The sequence below is a fragment of the Triticum aestivum genome, chromosome 5D (assembly GCF_018294505.1).
Source record: "Triticum aestivum cultivar Chinese Spring chromosome 5D, IWGSC CS RefSeq v2.1, whole genome shotgun sequence".
Classification (NCBI taxonomy): Eukaryota; Viridiplantae; Streptophyta; class Magnoliopsida; order Poales; family Poaceae; genus Triticum; species Triticum aestivum.
The window spans coordinates 517,768,905-517,786,209 of record NC_057808.1 but is presented as its reverse complement, the minus strand read 5'-3'; the positions used below and the strand labels follow the sequence as shown (position 1 = coordinate 517,786,209).

Below are 17,305 nucleotides of genomic sequence, written 5' to 3'. Positions count from 1 at the left end.
TCTATTCCATTATTTGCAATCTTTTTATACCATAAATTACTATCAGTGGAGTGCCAGGAGGAGAAGACACCACTAGCTAGTCATGTCATAGTGGCGCGTAGTAAAACATGAACACCACTAATATATAACTCACTAGTGGCACGCAGGCAACCACACATGACACTGCTATATGAGTTACTAGTTGGCGTGCAACACACACGCCACTAGTAACCACTTACCAATGGCATGATACCAATAGGAGCCGCCTACATGCCACTAGCAGGCTTCCGCACATGCCACTAGTAAGGGGTTCGATCCTTTAATTTTTTTCCCTTATGCGCCGCTCCAGGAGCTTAGGTAGCTTCTTTGAGTGCTCATGAAGACGGTTCATCGCTGGTGGTGGCGTGGCTTGTGGCATTGCTTAGCTAGCGACGGTGGTCGTTCTCAGAGTCCCTTCTTCCTCGGCGGTACAATGTTTCGCTTCCCTTATCCTTATTGTCAAACGGATTGGCGCCCTTTTGGCTAGGGTGCGGGGAGGGGGCAAGAGGTCCCCTTCAGCGACAATCAGTTGGTGAAGCATCGAGGCACCCTCCTTTCAAAGTTGACGATGTCGCCTTCCTTCTGAGTCTTCCCTCTGCTCACAGGCTTTTTTTGTTCCCTCTGCCTAGACCAACGAGTGTTTTAGTAGATGAGGGCTTAGCAGTATCAAGCGACGCTTCTCTTTGTATCTTTGATGTGCTTCTCTGCTCGATCGTAGCCTTTGTCCGCTTTTTCTCCTTAGTACCCCCCTACTAAGGCCCATCATATTCTATAAATTTGAGATGAATGTGTGTCTCTCATAAAAAGGTGCGATCAACAAACAATGACTGTGGAAATAAGCAAACAAACCTAAGAAAAGCAAAAGAAAATCCAAGCAAAACACATATCACGTACGAATAAAAATATAGCTCCAAGTAAAGTTACCAATACATCGAAGACGAAAGAGGGAATGCCTTCCTGGGCATGCCATATTGATTTCCGTGCAAGTCAACCATTTAAATGTTTGACCAAGATTATAAAATAAAATAACAACACCTGCGATACCTAATAGATAAAATATGAAACTACTTTTCATGATGGATCACATGATATAAATTTCATATTGCGGATATTTACTTTTCTAAAAACTCGGTCAAACATGCTCTTGTTTAACTTAAAAAAAAACAAATACACCTTATATAAAGGAACGGCGGGAGTACATTGTATGTTGTTCACTAGTCCAGGGTGAGCTCCTCGTAATGTGTGGTTCTTAATAAAAAAGTGAGGTGAAATACTATTTCAAGTTGATTCTTGTGATATACTGATGTGACCAAATGTGGCAGTACACCTCCGGTATTTTTTTTACTCCGCATATAAGTTTTCTCTTGCGTCAAACTTCGTAAAGTTTGACCAACTTTATAAAAAAAAATATCAACAATCATAATACAAAATCAATATCATCAGATGCTTCATGAATTTGATTTTCATATTGTATTACTTTAGTATTGTAGATGTTGCTATTTTCCATACAAATATGGTAGAAGTTTACGAAGTTTGACTTCAAACAAATCTTATATGTGGAGTAAAAAGGACCAAAGGAGTACATACATCACATCGATAGCACTCTACACTTGGAGCAGCGTTACTAGAGTAGATAAAAAGTGCATTGTCATTTTATTTTCATTTTAACACTGGAACTTTGTAAAAACTGGAATAGTTCTCCAAAGAAAAGAGAGGATAAAACTGGGCCGGTTAATGATTTGGTCCATTGGTTGGGCTATCTGAAGTGCAGGAGGCCCAATTTTTAGGCTCTTCCTGTCTTCCAAATCAACCGAGAGCTCTGAATCTCTTTGCTTCTTGAAATCGGTTGCAGCGGGAGACGAGAGACGCTCTGTCATCGTCTATATAGCCTCCCTCGCCTCGCCTCGCCATCCTCCCCTCTCCCATCCTTTCTTGTAGCCTCCTTCCCTCCACGCGCGCCCGAGTTCTTGCGACCTCTGAATCTCCTTCATCTGGGCGTTCTTGCGAAGCTGTTCGACCGAGGCGAGATGGGGGACAAGCGGAAGGCCACCGACGACGACATCCCCGGGGCGGGGACGGAGACTACAGCCGTCGACGACACATCACAGGCGCCTGCAGAACCGACGGCTACTGCAGCCGGCAGTTTGCAGCCGCTTCCAGGCCCCGCCGGCGCCCCTATCCAGTTCCTTAGAGGCGGCCGCGGCGGCGGGTCGGGGCACGGGGGATTCTCTCAGTCGGCACCGATGACGATGCTCGAGCAGCCACTGCGCAATCAAGGTGCGTTCCCTCCCAAGAAAAGCGCAAAATTCTTTCTCTATGGTCCGTGTGGTTTCTTGGTTCGTCATTGACGTCGGAGTTCGATTTCTTGGTTTCTTTCGATCGTACAGGCAGTCCGCGTGCGGCGCCTACAGCCGGAGCCGGCGACACTGCAGCACGGGTGTCTTCGGCGACTGTCACCGCTGCAGGCCCCCCGACGCCTGGCACGGGGATTCGCTCCGCCGCTGGGGCAATCCAGGTGGGTTCCCTCTCAAGTTCTTTGTCTCTGGTCCGTGCGGTTTCTTGGTTAGTTAACGTCGGAGTTCGATTTCTTGGTCTCTTTCGAGGTTGATGCCCGCTTCTGGATTAATTGTAACATCTTTCAGATGCCTTGGTTCCTTGATATTGATTTCTTGGTTTCTAATTCTATTCCCTCCACTGTGTAATTCTTTTGTAGCCTACACCGGGGAGTCTTCCACGAGCCACGCGCCGGCAGCCTATGCGACCCGACCTCCGTCTCTTCCAGCTCTCGGTCACGGGCGCGGGGGCAATCCTGTTACAGGTGTGTTCCTTTCCTTCCCAACCCAAGAAAATCGCAAATTCTTTCTCTCTGGTTCTTGGTTCTTCACTCACGCCGGAGTTGGATTTCTTGTTTTTCTTTGGTTTCTTAGTAACTAGCCTGAGAGACGCCAGCCGGCGCAGATTACTGGCAAGGCGGCAGCCCGGCAACGCCAGTGCGCCTCAGGCTCAGGGCATTCCCATTCCCAGCAACGCCGGTGCGCCTCAGGGCCAGGAGGCAATCCCAGATATGGAGAAGGAGGCAGTCCTGGACATCGAGCAGGGGGTTCTAGATGAGCTGGAGTCCTCGATTCAGCGTCCAGACATAGACTTTTGCCTTCTCTGCCCGAAGCCGTTGGAGACGCAGACGGTTTTGGTGGTCGAGGGCGAGGACCCCAAGTGGATCTGCGAGGATTGCGAAGCCGATCTGCAGCAGGCTCCGGATCCGGTCCTTGAGCCGCAGGGCCAGGGGGCAGTCCCGGTGAATGTCGACGGGGTTTTTTACGATCGGGCTGCGCTGGAGCAGCACCAGGCCATATGGGCGAGGCTGCAGGTGGAGCTGGAGATGGCGGCCATTCGTACGAAGGAACGCCACCGCGGCGGCCCGCCACCGCCACCACCGCCGCCGCCGCCAGGGGGGTCTGCTAGCTTTTCTCAACTCTGGGAGCAGACAGCTTAACTGCTGAGCCTTTTCTGCTGAGCTCTCGTTTTGACAGGACAGAACAGAATGATTCCTCTGTGATGTGGCCAAATGCGGCAATGCATACTTGTAGGACTTGATACTTGAGTAGATCGACAAAACTATATACTTGTAGGACTTGTTTCCTTATCACTTAGTATTTTAGTAACTGATACTATAATACTTGCTGTAGATCGATTTCACTCAGTGTAGTGCAGTCTGATTCGTTAATCTTTGGCTCTTTTCTGACGCTTTAGTTTTGCCTTGTTTTAACTGATTTTTGGCTCTCTGAGTTTGATTTTGGCTCTTTCAGTTTGACCAAATGAGTACTCAGAATTTAGTTCCTACTGTTCCAGTTTAAGCTTATGAGTGATGATCATTGTAAATTCACTTTCAATTTAATATGCTCTGGCCAATACATATAACAGATTCAGTCCTTTTATATCTTTCAGTCCTTTGTCGTCAGTAAATGATTTGGCGTGGAGAATAGGTTTCCTGACGCTTTAGTTTTGCCTCAAGTGTTTCACTTTCAGTTTAACAGAATGAGTAATCAGTGTTTAGTTGCTACTGTTCTAGTTTAAGCTTACGAGTGATGATCATTGTAAATTCTAGTAATGTGCTATGGCCAATATATATAACAGACTCTAGTAATGTGCTTGTCGCCAGTAAGTTATTCGGCATGGAGAATAAGGCTGTGGACGCTTTGGTTTTGCCTCGTATTTTTGACTGGTTTAGTTTCAGTTAAACTGAATGAGTGCTCGAAGTATCTAGTTTCAGTTGTCAAGACTCTTGGTTCTCTGAACTTCCTGTCTCTGAACACACTTAAAGAAATCAGCATCTTCTATGAAGAATTCAACAGCTACTTGTGAAAGATCAATGCCCTCTAAGAACAAGGGCTCCCCTGTACAGTGTCCGACAACGGCTACAGTTAACTGAAGTTTTTTTTTTTTTTGAAAACACACAGGTAACTGAAGTCTACCTGTTGTAAGCTTCAGTTAACACTTTCTTTTTTGCGGGGGACAGTTAACTGAATTTTATTATCATCAAGGCTACAGTTGACTATTTATTATCATCAAGGCTTCAGTTAACTGTTTATTATCATGAAGGCTTCAGTCATATGCTTGTCGTCGGTAAGTGATCCGGCGTGGAGAATAAGGTCGGGGATGCTTTGGTTTTGCATTGTATGTTTGACTGGTCTAATTTCAGTTAAATCGAATGAGCACACATATTTTGTTCGTACTATGCGTCATACATACTTGAGTAGATCCATGAAACTATGTACTTGTTTCCTTGTAAGTGATCTGACATTAGTAGATGAAACTATATACTTGCTTTGGATGTTATTCAGTGTGCAGTTTGATCCGTTAATGCTTCACTTTCAGTTTAACCAAATGCTTGAGGTTGTTTCCTTTTTTATCTTGCACAGTCTGATTCGTTAGTAATCAGTTAAAGCGAACGAGTGCTCAATTTTTTTCGTTTCAGTTGCCAGGACACTAGTTCTCTGAACTTCCTGTCTCTGAACATACCTGAAGAAATCGACATCTTCTCTGAAGAATTCGACAGCAACTGGATCGCTGACCGGATCGCTGCCAGGGAGACGGACGGCTGGGATGCGCTCCAGTTATGGAAGATGAACGGCTCTCGAAGACCAAGGGCTCTACTGTTCAGTGTCCGACAATAGCTACACTTGACGGTAAGTAGCTTTTGGTGGTCGACCGGCAACGTGGCTCCGCACCATCGCCACCGCCATGGTGCTCTGTTTTGAACTTCATCGCCATCGCCAACGTAGCTTTTGGATGTCCTCTCAACCATTTATGCTTTGCTCTATTTTGTTTGCTATATTCAACTGCTCTGACAATAGTAAATGATACTTCATACTTGCTATGGATGTCAGTGTGAACTCGTCAATCTTTGGTTTGGCCTCAAGTGTTTGACTGATTAACTTTCAGTTTAACCAAATGATTACTCAGAGCTTCGTTTTAAGCTTGCAAGTGATGATCGTTGTAATTTAAGCTTGTAAGTGATTTGGCGTGGAGAATAGGCTTTGGTTTCCTGATGCCTCAGTTTTACGTCGTATGGTTGACTGGTTTAGTTTCAGTTAAAACCGAATGAGTGCTCCAATTTTCTTGTTACCATACACTAGTTCTCTGAACTTCTTGCCTCAGAACACACCTGAAGAAATTGACACCTTCTCTGAAGAATTTGACCCACTTGTGAAAGATCAATGCCCCTCAGAGACCAAGGACTCCCCTGTTCAGTGTCCGACAACGGCTACAGTAGACTGAAGTTTTTTTTTAAACACAGTTAACTGAAGTTTGTTTAAATAACACACAGTTAACTGAAGTTTAACTGCTTGCAAGCTTCAGTTAACTCTTTTTTATTTTTTCTTTTTTGCGGGGGTCAGTTAAATCTTTTTTATTTTCTTTTTTTTGCGGGGGTCAGTTAACTCTTTTTTCTTTTTCTTTTTTGCGGGGGTCAGTTAACTCTGTCCACTGCGTGTAATTTCAGTTCCTCCAACTTCAGCCACTCGTGGATCGGATTATCATCTTCTCCAAGTATTATTATCTGTAGCTAGTGCTAGAACTAGAACTAGAGTACTTGGTAGATCAGATCAATCGCCATGAACTACTTGGTAGATCAGATCGATCGCCATGAACAAGACTACTTGGTGGATAGGGTTATCATCTACTTGGTAGAATCAAATAAGCGAGGTTGTTTCCTTTTTTGTCTTGCACAGTCTGACTCTTCAGTTAAAGCGAATGAGTGCTCAAATTTTTAGTTCTTTGGTTTTGCCTCAAGTGTTTGACTAATTAACTTTTCAGTTTAACCAAATGACTACTCAGAGCTTCGTTTTAAGCTTGCAAGTGATGATCTTTGTAATTTCTAGTAGTATGCTATGGACAATACTACATATAACAGATTCAGTGATGCATATGCTTCCTTTGTCTTCAGCAAGTGATTTGGCGTGGAGATAGGCTGTGGATGCTTTGGTTTCACCTCGTATGTTGACTGGTTTAATTTCAGTTAAACCCAATGAGCGCCCAAATTTTCTTGTTTCAGTACACACCTGGTTCTTTGAACTTCCTGCCTCTGAACACACCTGAAGAAATTGAAACCTTCTCTGAAGAATTCGATAGCTACCAGGGAGGCGGACGGCTAGGATGCGCTCCACTTGTAAAAGATCAACGCCCCTCAAAGACCAAGGGCTCCCCTCTTCAGTGTCCGACAACGGCTACAGTTGACTGAAGTTTTTTTTTTAACACACAGTTAACTGAAGTTTAAGTACTGTAAGATTCCGTTTAACTCTTTTTTTGTGGGGTCAGTTAACTCTTTCTTCTCCTAGTATTATTCAGTGACTTTTTTTTTGTCTCCGTTTGGCATTTTTGGGTTCTGACGCTATATATCTCGAGTTTGGAGATATAACATAACGCTATATTATAAGTTGGTTGCTGGCCTCATCATCTTTGAGTTCTTCTTAATGGATGCCCTGGGCCTCCATTCGCTCATAGAAACGGACTGCGACAAGGAGATCCGCTATCTCCAATGCTCTTCATTCTTGCCATGGACCCCCTGCTGAGGATGTTCGAGTGCGCCACAAGTCATGGCATTCTAGAGCCCATTCCTAGAAATGCCGCAAGGATGAGAACAAGCTTATATGCTGACGACGCTGCCATCCTTGCTTCTCCGGATTGCTCCCAGCTTGATGCTATCTTCAAGATTCTGGAGGTGTTCGGCCCTATCTCGGGCCTCAAAATTAATCCCGCAAAACGCGTCGTCTATCCCATTCGTTGCCAGCAGGATACTATGCAGAACGGTCTTGCTGGGTTCGGGTGGCGCTGTTGGATCGTTCCCTTGCAAATATCTTGGGCTCCCCCTTTCGTTCAAGAAGCTGAGAAGGATTGATTTGTAGCCATTCCTTCAAAAGGGTGCTGGGAGGTTAAGCATCTGGAATGGGAAGCTTCTGAACCGGACCGGCCGCCTTGACTTGATCAACTCTGTCCTCACGGCCACCATCACCTTTTTCCTAACTGTTTTTGCACCAAATGGTTGGTTCACTAAGAAATTCGAGAAGTTAAGGTGCAATTTCCTTTGGAACGCTGATGAGGAGGCACATGGTGGAAAATGTCTTGTTAATTGGAGAAGGATATGCACGCCCAAGAGTGTGGGTGGCCTAGGCATCAAAGATATACATGCCTTCGGACATGCTCTTCGTCTTCGCTGGCCTTGGCATGAATGGGATGATGTGGATAGTGTTGGATAATGAGCAACTAGTATTCATTGAGGGCAAAGGCCAGTACATATACATGTGTGGTGAAGTGTAGAAAACCCCTTATACACTGGGATATACAGAAAAGGGGCTATACACATCTAACACCTCCCTTCAAACTCATGGTGGGTCAACAACACTGAGTTTGGAGAGAAAAAAGCCATGTTGCGCTCGAGTTTGTGCCTTCGTGAAGAAGTCCGCCAACTGTAACTCAGAAGGCACATAGTGAAGAGCAAGAGTCCGATCCTACACAGCAGTACGCACAAGGTGGGCATCCACACCGATGTGCTTGGTGAGCTCATGCTTCACCGGGTCACGAGCAATACTGATAGCACCGGTACTGTCAGACAGTAAGGGAGTCGAGGGTAGTAGCAGACACACCAAAATCCTCAAGTACCACCGTAACCAAATCACCTCAGCCGTCAACATAGCCATTGCTCGCAACTCAGCCTCTGTACTCGAGCGAGAAACCGTAGTCTGTTTCTTGGTCTTCCAGGCAATAAGAGAGCCACCAAGAAAGACACAGTAAGCAGACAGCGAGCGTCGATCGGAGGGATCACTAGCCCAGGTAGCATCAGAGTAGGCCTGGAGCAACAGAGGTGGGGGCTGAAACAAACTGACTCAGGATGTGAACGGGATAGGAGATGTCAAGACACGTAACAGCAAGATAGACAAGGCTGCCAACGAGGTGACGATAGCGAGTGGGATTAGGAAGAGGGTCACCGTCAGAGGCACGAAGCTGAACATTGAGCTCCATAGGAGTCTCAACAGTGCGCTCATCACCGAGCGCGGCTCGATCAAGAAGATCTGAATATATTTTTCCTGGGAGATGTAGAAGCCATCAGAGATCGAGGAAACCTCAATCCCAAGAAAATAGCGAAGAGGACGAAGATCAGACATGAGAAACTGGTCGCGAAGGCGAGCCTTAACAAAGGCATTGTAGTCAGAGTCATCACCAGTGATGATCATGTCATCAACATAGAGAAGGAGAAGAGTCCGACCACGAGGAGACGTGTGAATAAACAACGCAGGATCATGATCACTGGGCAAGAAGCCAGCGGCAGTCACCACAGAGGAAAAACGCTCAAACCAGGCGCGAGGGGCCTGTTTAAGACAATAGAGAGAGCGGCGAAGTCGACAGACCATGCCATCAGGAGCATAGTACCCCGGTGGGGGCTGCATATAAACCTCCTCACGTAACTTGCCATTGAGAAAAGCGTTCTAGACATCAAGTTGAGAGATAGACCAATGACGAACAGAAGCCACAGCAAGGAGAGTGCGTACAGTGGTCATGTGGGCCACAGGAGCGAATGTTTCATCATAATCGCGTCCATGCACCTGCTAAAAGCCACGAGCCACAAGCCGAGCTTTGTAGCGCTCAAGAGAACCATCGGAGCGAGTCTTAATCTCTAGACCCACTTGCAGGTGATGGGACGGACACCGGAAGGCAGGGAAACCAGATCCCATGTGCCAGAGCGCTCAAGCGGCAGCAAGCTCTTCGGCCATCGCAAGCTGCCATTCAGGCTGAGTCATGGCAGTCCGATAGGAAGTGGGCTCAGCAATGACGGAGAGACCATACCGATAAGGAGAATAGCGATTAGGCGGGGGCCGAGGCCGAGCACGGAGGTTATGCACCGGGGGAGGCGTGAGGAGAGGCGCACCAGAGGTGGAAGGCGCATCAGGGGAAGCATCCTCAGTACGAGGGCGGCGGGTATAGTAGAGAGGAAACGGTGAGAGAGGGTGAACAGGCTGGAGATGATGGTGAGGTGGAGGAGGAGGATGGGGAAGAGGGGGGTCGATGGTGAAGGAGAATGAATGAGAGGTACCGGAGGAAGAGGTGAAACATGAGGCACATAGCAGGGTGTATCGGAAGGAGAAGAAAGGAAATATCATCCACAGAGAAGCTCGAGGAAGAAGGACGTGGGTAGTAAGAACGAGACTCGTCAAAAGTCACATCACGCGAGATGCGCAAGCGACGACCAACAGGGATCCCAGCAGCGATAGCCCTTGTGCTCATCACTGTAGCCAAGGAAAACACACTCAACCGACTGAGCAGTCAGTTTGGTGCGTTCTCGCGGGGCAAGAAGGACATAGCACACACATCCAAACATACGAAGAGCTGAGTAGTTAGGAGAGCGACCAGAGAGGACACTCCATAGGAATACCACCCTGCAGAGCAGGTCGATTGCTGAATGTTGATGAGATAGGTGGATGCAGAAACAGCCTCAGCCCAAAAGGGGGTGGAAGGGAAGCGACAATCATCAGCGCACGAGCCGTCTCAAGCAGATGACGATGCTTACGTTCAGCAACGCCATTCTGAGCTTGAGCACCAGGACAAGAGAACTGGGCAAGAGTACCCTGTTCCGCGAGAAAACCACGCAACAGTTGGGAGATATACTCTCCAGCAGAGTCAGCACGAAAAGTATGAATGGGCGTGGAAAACTGGGTGTGAACCATGACAGCAAATCGTTTGTATATAGAGAGAACCTCGCTACGAGATTTCATGAAGTAGAGCCAAGTGTAGCGAGAGAATCATCAATAAACAAACATAGTAGCGATGACCACCTTTCGAATCAAAGGGAGCAGGACCCCAGACATTAGAATGAACTAAGTCAAAAGGATGCTGAGATACCGACTCACTGGTAGGATAAGGTAACTGGGTCTGTTTGCCAAGTCTACAACCATTACGATATAAAGAAACATCTCCAGATATAGACCCCCAAGAGGCACTGACGCACTAAGGATGACAAGCGAAAGCCACAGATGTGACCAAGGCGATGATGCCACTGCTGGAAGGACGCCAGACAAGGAGGCAGCAAGAGCATGAGAGCTGGCAGAAGTGGTGGCAGCGGAAGGAACACAAAAGCCAGTCAACCACCCAAAGGCCCTCTGACTCACGGCGCCGGGGCCCAGCACCAACCAAAGCCTTGGTGCGACGATCCTGAATGGAGCAAGAGTCGGAATCAAGAATGACACGACAACCAGAATCAGAGTAAGTTGGGCAGGGGAAAAAAGATTCATGGTAAGGCGAGGAAACATGTGAAACACTAGGAACAGAAAAGGATGGAGTGGAAAGAATCCCATGAATGGCAACATAAAGGGATGTGCCATCGGTAGTAAGAACATTAATGAGAGAATCAAGAGGGCGAAGAGAAGACAACGCTGAAGAATCAGAGACATATGAAAGGAAGCTCCAGAGTCCAGAACCCACGAAGATGTACCTGACAGTGTAGATGTCGACGGTGATGAAGTGGTGAAAGTAGTCACAACAGCAGCAGAGCCCATCGATGAAGAACCGGAGGAAGCTAGAAGGCGCTTGAGCCGCACAATGTCCTGGTCAGTGAGTGACGGAGTCGATGACGACACAGGAGTCCCACTAGAAGAGCAGCGCCTCTGGTTTTGCTGCTTCCGGCGACAATCAGACTCTGGGTGACCTGGCCTGGAGCAGTAGTCACAGAAGGTGTCACTACGCGACCGACCCTTCTCAACATAAGGAGGCGAAATGCCGCCCCTGAAGGTGTGGGAGGAGCAGTGGAGCAGTGAGACGAGCAGAGGACACAGGAGCTCGGGCAGCCAATACTGACGGAATCGCAAGCAACCCAGCAGAGCGAAGGTGGGTCTCCTCAGCACGAAGCTCGGCAAGCCACCTCCGAGATAGGAACACGACCACGAGCAAGCAAGTGAGCACGTCGAGGCTCGAACTCAGAACGGAGACGAGATAAGAACTCATGGACCCTCTGAAATGTTGGGGATCGTAGCAGAATTTTAAAATTTTCCTACGCTCACCAAGATCCATCTATGGAGTATACTAGCAACGAGGGGAAAGGAGTGCATCTACATACCCTTGTAGATCGCGAGCGGAAGCGTTCCAATGAACGAGGTTGATGGAGTCGTACTCGCCGTGATCCAAATCACCGATGACCGAGTGCCGAACGGACGGCACCTCCGCGTTCAACACACGTACGGAGCAGCGACGTCTCCTCCTTCTTGATCCAGCAAGGGGAAGGAGAGGTTGATGGAGATCCAGCAGCACGACGGCGTGGTGGTGGATGTGCGGATCTCGGCAGGACTTCGCCGAGCTTCTGCGAGAGGGAGAGGTGTTGCAGGGGAGGAGGGAGGCGCCAAAGGCTGTAGTACTGCTGCCCTCCCTCCCCCCTTTATATAGGCCCCCTGGGAGGGGGGGCGCCGGCCAAGACCCATCTGAATGGGGGGCGGGCGCCAGGGGGGAGACTTGCCCCCCAAGGCAAGTGGGGCGCCCCCCCACCCTAGGGTTTCCAACCCTAGGCGCAGGGGGGAGGCCCATGGGGGGCGCCCCAGCCCACTAAGGGCTGGTTCCCTTCCCACTTCAGCCCATGGGGCCCTCCGGGATAGGTGGCCCCACCCGGTGGACCCCCGGGACCCTTCCGGTGGTCCGGTACAATACCGGTGACCCCCGAAACTTTCCCGGTGGCCGAAACTTGACTTCCTATATATAATTCTTCACCTCCGGACCATTCCGGAACTCCTCGTGACGTCCGGGATCTCATCCGGGACTCCGAACAACTTTCGGGTTTCCGCATACTCATATCTCTACAACCCTAGCGTCACCGAACCTTAAGTGTGTAGACCCTACGGGTTCGGGAGACATGCAGACATGACCGAGACGCCTCTCCGGTCAATAACCAACAGCGGATCTGGATACCCATGTTGGCTCCCACATGTTCCACGATGATCTCATCGGATGAACCACGATGTCGAGGATTCAATCAATCCCGTATACAATTCCCTTTGTCAATCGGTATGTTACTTGCCCGAGATTCGATCGTCGGTATCCCAATACCTTGTTCAATCTCGTTACCGGCAAGTCTCTTTACTCGTACCGCAATGCATGATCCCGTGACTAACTCCTTAGCCACATTGAGCTCATTATGATGATGCATTACCGAGTGGGCCCAGGAGATACCTCTCCGTCATACGGAGTGACAAATCCCAGTCTCGATCCGTGCCAACCCAACAGACACTTTCGGAGATACCCGTAGTGTACCTTTATAGTCACCCAGTTACGTTGTGACGTTGGCACACCCAAAGTACTCCTACGGTATCCGGGAGTTGCACGATCTCATGGTCTAAGGAGAAGATACTTGACATTGGAAAAGCTCTAGCAAACGAACTACACGATCTTTGAGCTATGCTTAGGATTGGGTCTTGTCCATCACATCATTCTCCTAATGATGTGATCCCGTTATCAATGACATCCGATGTCCATAGTCAGGAAACCATGACTATCTGTTGATCAACGAGCTAGTCAACTAGAGGCTTACTAGGGACACGTTGTGATCTATGTATTCACACATGCATTATGATTTCCGGATAACACAATTATAGCATGAACAATAGACAATTACCATGAACAAAGAAATATAATAATAACCATTTATTATTGCCTCTAGGGCATATTTCCAACAGTCTCCCACTTGCACTAGAGTCAATAATCTAGTTACATTGTGATGAATCGAACACCCATTGCGTCCTGGTGTTGATCATGTTTTGCTCTAGGGAGAGGTTTAGTCAACGGATCTGCTACATTCAGGTCCGTATGTACTTTACAAATATCTATGTCTCCATTTTGAACACTTTCACGAATGGAGTTGAAGCGACGCTTGATATGCCTGGTCTTCCTGTGAAACCTGGGCTCCTTGGCAAGGGCAATAGCTCCAGTGTTGTCACAGAAGAGAGTCATCGGGCCCGACGCATTGGGAATCACCCCTAGGTCGGTAATGAACTCCTTCATCCAGACTGCTTCCTGTGCTGCCTCCGAGGCTGCCATGTACTCCGCTTCACATGTAGATCCCGCCACGACGCTTTGCTTGCAACTGCACCAGCTTACTGCTCCTCCATTCAAAATATACACGTATCCGGTTTGTGACTTCGAGTCATCCAGATCTGTGTCGAAGCTAGCGTCGACGTAACCCTTTACGACGAGCTCTTCGTCACCTCCATAAACGAGAAACATATCCTTAGTCCTCTTCAGGTACTTCAGGATATTCTTGACCGCTGTCCAGTGTTCCATGCCGGGATTACTTTGGTACCTTCCTACCAAACTTACGGCAAGGTTTACATCAGGTCTGGTACACAGCATGGCATACATAATAGACCCTATGGCCGAGGCATAGGGGATGACACTCATCTTTTCTCTATCTTCTGCCGTGGTCGGGCATTGAGCCGTGCTCAATTGCACACCTTGCAATACAGGCAAGAACCCCTTCTTGGACTGATCCATATTGAACTTCTTCAATATCTTGTCAAGGTACGTACTCTGTGAAAGACCAATGAGGCGTCTTGATCTATCTCTATAGATCTTGATGCCTAATATATAAGCAGCTTCTCCAAGGTCCTTCATTGAAAAACACTTATTCAAATAGGCCTTTATACTTTCCAAGAATTCTATATCATTTCCCATCAATAGTATGTCATCCACATATAATATGAGAAATGCTACAGAGCTCCCACTCACTTTCTTGTAAACACAGGCTTCTCCATAAGTCTGTGTAAACCCAAACGCTTTGATCATCTCATCAAAGCGAATGTTCCAACTCCGAGATGCTTGCACCAGCCCATAGATTGAGCGCTGGAGCTTGCATACTTTGTTAGCATTCTTAGGATCGACAAAACCTTCCGGCTGCATCATATACAATTCTTCCTTAAGGAAGCCATTAAGGAATGCCGTTTTGACGTCCATCTGCCATATCTCATAATCATAGTATGCGGAAATTGCTAACATGATTCGGACGGACTTCAGCTTCGCTACGGGTGAGAAAGTCTCATCGTAGTCAACCCCTTGAACTTGTCGATAACCCTTAGCGACAAGTCGAGCCTTATAGATGGTCACATTACCATCCGCGTCTGTCTTCTTCTTAAAGATCCAGTTGTTTTCTATGGCTCGCCGATCATCGGGCAAGTCAGTCAAAGTCCATACTTCGTTTTCATACATGGATCCTATCTCGGATTTCATGGCTTCTAGCCATTTGTCGGAGTCCGGGCCCGCAATCGCTTCTTCATAGTTCGAAGGTTCACCGTTGTCTAACAACATGATTTCCAGGACAGGGTTGCCGTACCACTCTGGTGCGGAACGTGTCCTTGTGGACCTACGAAGTTCAGTAGTAACTTGGTTCGAAGCTTCATGATCATCATCATTAACTTCCTCCCAAGTCGGTGTAGGCACCACAGGAACATCTTCCCGCACTGCGCTACTTTCCGGTACGGAAGGGGTGACTATCACCTCATCAAGTTCCACTTTCCTCCCACTTACTTCCTTCGAGAGAAACTCTTTCTCCAGAAAGGACCCGTTGTTGGCAACGAAGATCTTGCCTTCGGATCTGAGGTAGAAGGTATACCCAATAGTTTCCTTAGGGTATCCTATGAAGCCGCATTTCTCCGACTTGGGTTCGAGCTTTTCAGGTTGAAGTTTCTTGACATAAGCATCGCATCCCCAAACTTTTAGAAATGACAGCTTAGGTTTCTTCCCAAACCATAATTCATACGGTGTCGTCTCAACGGATTTCGACGGAGCCCTATTTAAAGTGAATGCGGCAGTCTCTAAAGCATAGCCCCAAAATGAGAGCGGTAAATCGGTAAGAGACATCATAGATCGCACCATATCCAATAGAGTGCGATTACGACGTTCGGATACACCGTTTCGCTAAGGTGTTCCAGGCAGCGTGAGTTGTGAAACGATTCCACATTTCCTTAAGTGCGCACCAAATTCGTGACTTCAATATTCTCCACCACGATCTGACGTAAGAATTTTATTTTTCTGTCACGTTGATTCTCAACCTCACTCTGAAATTCCTTGAACTTTTCAAAGGTTTCAGACTTGTGTTTCATTAGGTAGACATACCCATATCTACTTAAGTCATCAGTGAGAGTGAGAACATAACGATATCCTCCGCGAGCCTCAACACTCATTGGACCGCACACATCGGTATGTATGATTTCCAATAAGTTGGTTGCTCGCTCCATTGTTCCGGAGAACGGAGTCTTGGTCATCTTACCCATGAGGCATGGTTCGCACGTGTCAAATGATTCGTAATCAAGAGACTCCAAAAGTCCATCTGCATGGAGCTTCTTCATGCGCTTGACACCAATGTGACCAAGGCGGCAGTGCCACAAGTATGTGGGACTATCGTTATCAACTTTACATCTTTTGGTATTCACACTATGAATATGTGTAACATCACGTTCGAGATTCATCAAGAATAAACCATTGACCAGCGGGGCATGACCATAAAACATATCTCTCATATAAATAGAACAACCCTTATTCTCGGATTTAAATGAGTAGCCATCTCGAATTAAACGAGATCCAGATACAATGTTCATGCTCAAAGCTGGCACTAAATAACAATTATTGAGGTTTAAAACTAATCCCGTAGGTAGATGCAGAGGTAGCATGCCGACGGCGATCACATCGACCTTGGAACCATTCCCGACGCGCATCGTCACCTCGTCCTTTGCCAGTCTCCGTTTATTCCGCAGTTCCTGTTTTGAGTTACAAATATGAGCAACCGCACCGGTATCAAATACCCAGGAGCTACTACGAGTACTGGTAAGGTACACATCAATTACATGTATATCACATATACCTTTGGTGTTGCCGGCCTTCTTGTCCGCTAAGTATTTGGGGCAGTTCCGCTTCCAGTGACCACTTCCCTTGCAATAAAAGCACTCAGTCTCAGGCTTGGGTCCATTCTTTGACTTCTTCCCGGCAACTGGCTTACCGGGCGCGGCAACTCCCTTGCCATCCTTCTTGAAGTTCTTCTTACCCTTGCCCTTCTTGAACTTAGTGGTTTTATTCACCATCAACACTTGATGTTCTTTTCTGATCTCCACCTCCGCTGATTTCAGCATCGAATATACCTCAGGAATGGTCTTTTCCATCCCCTGCATATTGAAGTTCATCACAAAGCTCTTGTAGCTTGGTGGAAGCGACTGAAGGATTCTGTCAATGACCGCGTCATCCGGGAGATTAACTCCCAGCTGAGACAAGCGGTTGTGTAACCCAGACATTCTGAGTATGTGCTCACTAACAGAACTATTCTCCTCCATTTTACAGCTGAAGAACTTGTCGGAGACTTCATATCTCTCGACCCGGGCATGAGCTTGGAAAACCATTTTCAGCTCTTCGAACATCTCATATGCTCCATGCTTCTCAAAACGCTTTTGGAGCCCCGGTTCTAAGCTGTAAAGCATGCCGCACTGAACGAGGGAGTAATCATCAGCACGTGATTGCCAAGCGTTCATAACGTCTTGGTTCTCTAGGATTGGTGCTTCACCTAGCGGTGCTTCTAGGACATAATCTTTCTTGGCTGCTATGAGGATGATCCTCAGGTTCCGGACCCAGTCCGTATAGTTGCTGCCATCATCTTTCAGCTTGGTTTTCTCTAGGAACGCGTTGAAGTTGAGGACAACGTGGGCCATTTGATCTACAAGACATATTGTAAAGATTTTAGACTAAGTTCATGATAATTAAGTTCATATAATCAAATTAT

At 47.4% G+C, this 17,305-nt stretch overlaps 2 protein-coding genes across 2 annotated transcripts; both read left to right on the top strand.

Moving 5' to 3' along the window:
- Window positions 1-1,819: 1,819 nt before the first annotated feature.
- Window positions 1,820-2,720, top strand: LOC123121082 (uncharacterized). The gene is made up of 3 exons (XM_044541007.1): window positions 1,820-2,295; window positions 2,406-2,533; window positions 2,661-2,720. The coding sequence occupies exons 1-3, from the start codon at window positions 2,046-2,048 to the stop codon at window positions 2,718-2,720; spliced, it is 438 nt and encodes a 145-aa protein (XP_044396942.1). The 5' UTR covers window positions 1,820-2,045.
- Window positions 2,721-2,725: 5 nt separating this feature from the next.
- On the top strand, window positions 2,726-5,192 carry LOC123121080 (uncharacterized). The gene is made up of 3 exons (XM_044541006.1): window positions 2,726-2,836; window positions 2,946-3,471; window positions 4,994-5,192. The coding sequence occupies exons 2-3, from the start codon at window positions 3,083-3,085 to the stop codon at window positions 5,190-5,192; spliced, it is 588 nt and encodes a 195-aa protein (XP_044396941.1). The 5' UTR covers window positions 2,726-2,836; window positions 2,946-3,082.
- Window positions 5,193-17,305: the final 12,113 nt, after the last annotated feature.

Coding starts and splice junctions, on each gene's coding strand:
- LOC123121082 (XM_044541007.1), top strand. CDS start 2,046: ATGGGGGACAAGCGGAAGGCCACCGACGACGACATCCCCGGGGCGGGG. Junction 2,296..2,405: donor GCAGCCACTGCGCAATCAAG/GTGCGTTCCCTC, acceptor TCGATCGTACAG/GCAGTCCGCGTGCGGCGCCT. Junction 2,534..2,660: donor CCGCCGCTGGGGCAATCCAG/GTGGGTTCCCTC, acceptor AACATCTTTCAG/ATGCCTTGGTTCCTTGATAT.
- LOC123121080 (XM_044541006.1), top strand. CDS start 3,083: ATGGAGAAGGAGGCAGTCCTGGACATCGAGCAGGGGGTTCTAGATGAG. Junction 3,472..4,993: donor CCGCCGCCGCCGCCAGGGGG/GTCTGCTAGCTT, acceptor TTTTCGTTTCAG/TTGCCAGGACACTAGTTCTC.